The 5,000-nt window shown below is 36.7% G+C and overlaps 1 protein-coding gene across 2 annotated transcripts in view; it reads left to right on the top strand.

The window, feature by feature from the left end:
* Positions 1–3,231: 3,231 nt before the first annotated feature.
* The window catches only part of LOC125038135 (transmembrane protease serine 11D-like), a 26,706-nt gene continuing 24,937 nt past the window's right edge, over positions 3,232–5,000 (top strand). Inside the window, exon 1 of one of the 2 annotated variants that reach the window (XM_047631449.1) lies at positions 3,232–3,385. In XM_047631449.1, coding sequence (XP_047487405.1) covers positions 3,329–3,385 — 57 coding nt within the window. In that variant the 5' untranslated portion in view covers positions 3,232–3,328. The remainder of the gene's footprint in view (positions 3,386–5,000) is intronic. The other variant, XM_047631450.1, reaches the window with a different exon arrangement.

Genomic DNA, 5,000 nt, shown 5'->3' with positions numbered 1-5,000 from the left:
AAAAACGGAAGAAAATGGCACGTCGACGACCGGGCCGACCAGCTGCCTCTCGAACGGTGCCCGACGCGCGTCCCAGATGAGGCAGCGAAAGCCAGCAGGCAAGCCATGGAGATACGAACACATTCGCTCTCGGAATGGGATTTCTGATCGCTGGGCTGTGCGGAAGTCGGGCCCGGATCGTGACTCTTGAATCCGTTTTTTTTTTTTTTGTGTTGTTCCAGCGTAAGGAGACTCGAATTCTTGTGGAGTCGCTTGGAATATTTGCATATACCCGCGCGTAGGTGTACACGCAAAGGTTGCCATACTGGAGGTGCGTACGTGTTGGTAAGTAGGTGGGTGACTAGATAAACGGACAGAGAGACAGGTAGACAGAAAGCTAGAGAGATGAATTAAAAATACAGATATTTAGATGGATGTTTATATATAAGGAAGATAGAGATAAAGTTTTATATTGATATAGAGTTTTATATCGATATATATATATAAGTTTTATATATATATATATAGAGCTTTATATCGATATATATATATAAGCTTTATATATATATAAGTTTTATATATATAAGTTTTATATATATATAAGTTTTATATATATATATATATATATATATATAAGTTTTATATATATATAAGTTATATATGTATATATATATATAAGACAGACAGAGACAAAGAAAGTTTTATATAGATATAGATACATACCTAGATTGATGTAGAGACAGAGAGATAGATATATAACAACAGATAAACAGATAGATGGGAGACAGACATAGGTATAGATATACACAATATATATCATGACTACCGAACAGACAGACGTCAAGGTGCAAGGTCAGGTACCCACAGGTTCACACAGAGTAGGTGAACCGCTTCCCTCCTCCGAGCGAGCGGTTCCCATAAAAAAATATAGTTTATCTCCATTTACCCAGTAGATGAATGCTTGGGTGTACCCTGGCGGTTCTCTACAGTCTATCCAAAAATGTTTAATTTGCGACACTTATTCATTTTTCCATTGTATGTGTTTATTTCCGGAAAAAAAATGCGTAGTATTGGTATTATCTTGGTTAACTGGGAATATATTTGCACTCACTTATGTGAACATTACCTTAGAGTAATAAACATAAAATGCAATAAACTACACTAGATTCTCACCACTGCCTTGGCCAGAACACGTTATCATCATCATTTAAGAAAGAAAATTCGTTGAACTTATAAAAATACAATATACATAAACAAATCTCTCGAGGACGAACACGGAAACTCCCTTCATCACGTCATCCTGACATAAACTCCCTTCATTACGAATACTCTTTGGTATTGCGAACTCCTTAACTTCCGGATACGAATAACGGGACAGAGAGGCCAAAAGAAGAGGGTGAGAAAGGTGGGGGGAGTGAGTGAGGAAAGGAGGAGGAGATGGTGTGAATGGGGTGGGCGTGAGGGTTGAAAGGAGGCCATTCGATGCTTGCAAGAAATACGACGCCAAATGCCCGTTGCTTGGAGTTATATTCATAGGTACTAGAACTTGTACAGACAGCCTATATAAACACACATGAAATGTGTTTACTAATCAACCTTTTGGTAAAGCTAACTGAAAATTAAAAATAGCAGTATAATGATAAGGGTCACATTACAAAAGATTACACATTCACGTTTCAAGACGTGAAGCTGAGGGACCGAACGCTGGAATATTTACAACTGCAGCAGCTGACCCTGAAATATTTCCAGTTGCAATGCTTAACTTATCTACGATTGTAGCGCCTCCGCTGTTACAACTTTATACATCATCTATCTTTCTATCTATAAACAAACACAAACTCTATCAACTGAGATACGATGCAGAGGAAAGTGAAAAAAACGTTCACTGGGACCAGCAAAGGTATGCCATTTATAAGGGAGTGAATAAAAAAAAAAAAAATAAACAAGAGAAAGTTGAGACCGACTGGGTTTTACTACCCAAGGAGTAACGCGATTAAGACGCTGGAGAAACAACATTCACAAGGAGACAAAGTAGATACCATCATTTTTCTTTTTGTATTAGAGAGGGACATACCGTTCACCTAAAATGGTTTTATATGGGTACGAACGAAGGAGGCGAGTTATGTAGAATGGGACATGCATTAAGTTAGGGCAAGTATGTAATTTATTTCAGCACTTGAAGTTGTGTGAGAGAAGTTAGACGTGGTAGGAGTACTTAATATCTACGAGTCCTGATTTTGAAATAAGTGTGAGCTTTTCTTGTGCTTTATTTGGATGTTTTAAAATTGAATAATTATCTGAAAAGGGTTTCATTACTATTTATCACAAAACATCAATCTGCACATAATTATATGCTAAATAAAATACACGTGTCTATTTAAGGATCAAATAAAAAGTTATCATCATCATTACTACTATTGTTACATCATGACCACCACCTCTAGTTCTACTCCAACTACTTCTGCTACTATTGTTACTATTACTGCTGCTACTATTATTGCTACAACACTATTATTGCTAGTACTACTGCTACTATAGCTACGACTACTACTACTATTGCTACTATTATTACTACAGTACTATTATTACTGCAATTACTACTAATATTATTACTACTACTGCTACTATTACTACTACTATTATTATCATAAAGGGAAAGGTTGGCGAATTGTATTGGTAAGATTCGGGGCATAACAAGTACCGAAGAAAAACTGAGACATGGTATAAAAACTTGCCATGGAGACCAAGCGGCATAAAAAAGAAAACGAGAAAAAGATAAATTTCCACAAGATATACCAAGCGACGAAGACCCAATAGAGCGTGGAACACGAGGGTCGAGCTGAAAAAAGGGGAAAAAAAGGTGAAAACGGAAGAATGAAAGAAAGAAAGAAAAAGAAAACAGAAAGAGAACAAAAAACAGTAGAATAAATATACTCGCGGGGAGGTGAAAGAAGAAAAAAGACAAAAGTAAGAACAGAGAGCAGATAGGAAAAAAAAAGAGAATAAAAAATCAAGAGAGACGAGCATTGAAAAAAAAAAAAAAAAAAAAAAAAAACAATAGAGAACATAAAGCAATAAGGAAAAGAGAGAAAAAGGACGACACGTCGAAGGCGAAGGATACGTGAACCGCAACCGTACAAAACCACAAGAGAAAGTAAAAAAAAAAGAAAGTTATCCCAGTAGTCAAGGAAAAGGCGTATCTGCTTAAACCGGTCCCTCACTAGCAGCGGGTAAGGCTATTTGCTAGTCTTCCTCCGTTGTCCGTTGCAGCCGTCAGTGTAGTCTCGACCGGTGTGGAGTGAGGACGTCCGTTCCGCGTCCCTCTCATGTCCGTGAAGGGAGGCCCGCGATGAATTCCTCAGAGGAAGCAGTGTATCGACCTTTTCTCTCTCTTCGTAGGCCCCGAGTACGTGACAATATTGTTTTAAAGTTTGTGTTTGATAAAGGAATGTTTTTGAGAAGATGGCGAATTTATACAATAAGACATATGTATATAAATATTTTTTGCGAGGTAGGTACTAGTCGGTCATACGTCCCACGTGCTGGGCGTCACAGTGGGTTACATAGTGACGACTAGGGTGACCCACATACACAATAGGCGATCAACCTGACGTAGAAGTCTTTACATTATCAAAGCGTAAGAACAAGAAACAAAACAACAAATAAACGCCACTTTTGTGAGTGTCTGTGATTAACATGTTATTAAGAGTGAAACGGATTTTAATGTTCTAAAAATCTTAGTGTTATACTAGTTCGTAATTATTTCGTAGTAGATAGTGTGTGTTTTTTCTAAATGCATTATTAAATATGTGTGAGCGCTTATAATTACAAGGTAATCGGGGGAAAGTTCGTGTGAATTGTAGTTAAATAATCAGTTTGCAGAAAAAAGTGAAAAATAGATTGCTTCAAAGAAAAGAGTTGCATTAAGCAAGTGTTGTAAAAAGGGATTCCAAGGTCTTTTCATATTTATTAGCTTTAGTATTATGTTTATACTTTTAAAAGCACGCAAACACTTGCACATACACACCCCCCACCCCCACCCACTCACACAAACACATTCCATAAACACACACACGCACGCACATACAAACAAACAAACAAACAAACAAACAAACACACACACACACAAATAAACGAACAAACAAACACAAACATACAGCCCCACATACACAGACACACAGAACCACACACAAACACACACACACAGTACGTTTGCACACAGAAAAAGCTCGTTTATTATCATGAAGCTGAGACCATTACTACCGCTAAATACACTAATCGAGAATAAGCGTGGAAGGAAAGTAGAAACAAGTTATTTTCTCGTTTTTCTTTTCTCTTTTTTATATGAGTCAGCAAGCAGGTGGGAGGAAGAGGGGAAATGGGGGGAGGGGGAGAGGGGGGGAGGGGGGGAGAAGGACCTAAATTCTACGGATAATTCACACGTGGCGCTTGCGAGTCGAATCTCTCTTTTCACATTGCTTCGGCCTTTTCTGTTTTCGTTTTGTTTTGTTTTGCTTTTTTTTTTTTTGTCTTGTATTTTTCTCGGATAGTTTGTTTAAATGAAAAACAAATTCTTCTTTTTCTTTATCTTTTTTCATATTTCTCAGCTATTTTTGTATTACTATTTGATTATATTCTTTAATATTTGCTCCGTCATTTTTCGATTATACTTTTTTTTTTTTATTTCTTCGCTGTCAGTTTCCGATTTTTTTCTTTCTTTTTTTTGCCATATCTCACCTTTTTAAAAAATGTTCTTTTAGTTAGTTATTCCACTTCCTCCCCTCCCCCTTTTTTACATAAAATAGACAAGTTTAACAAGGTAGCTATAGCGTGGATTTCTTTTTATATTGTAAAATTCACATTTTCTTCATCATCCACCCTTTTTCTCTATCTTTTCATCACGTATTTCTGTAATCCGTGTTTCGTATGTTTTATAATCGTTTTTCATTTTACTTCCTTTTTCGTATTTTACAATAGTTTTTCGTATTTTCCCTCAAATTCGCACAACTATGGAAAGTAAC

This window comes from Penaeus chinensis, chromosome 24 (assembly GCF_019202785.1).
Source record: "Penaeus chinensis breed Huanghai No. 1 chromosome 24, ASM1920278v2, whole genome shotgun sequence".
NCBI classification, from domain to species: Eukaryota; Metazoa; Arthropoda; class Malacostraca; order Decapoda; family Penaeidae; genus Penaeus; species Penaeus chinensis.
This window is presented reverse-complemented; position numbering and strand designations above follow the sequence as displayed.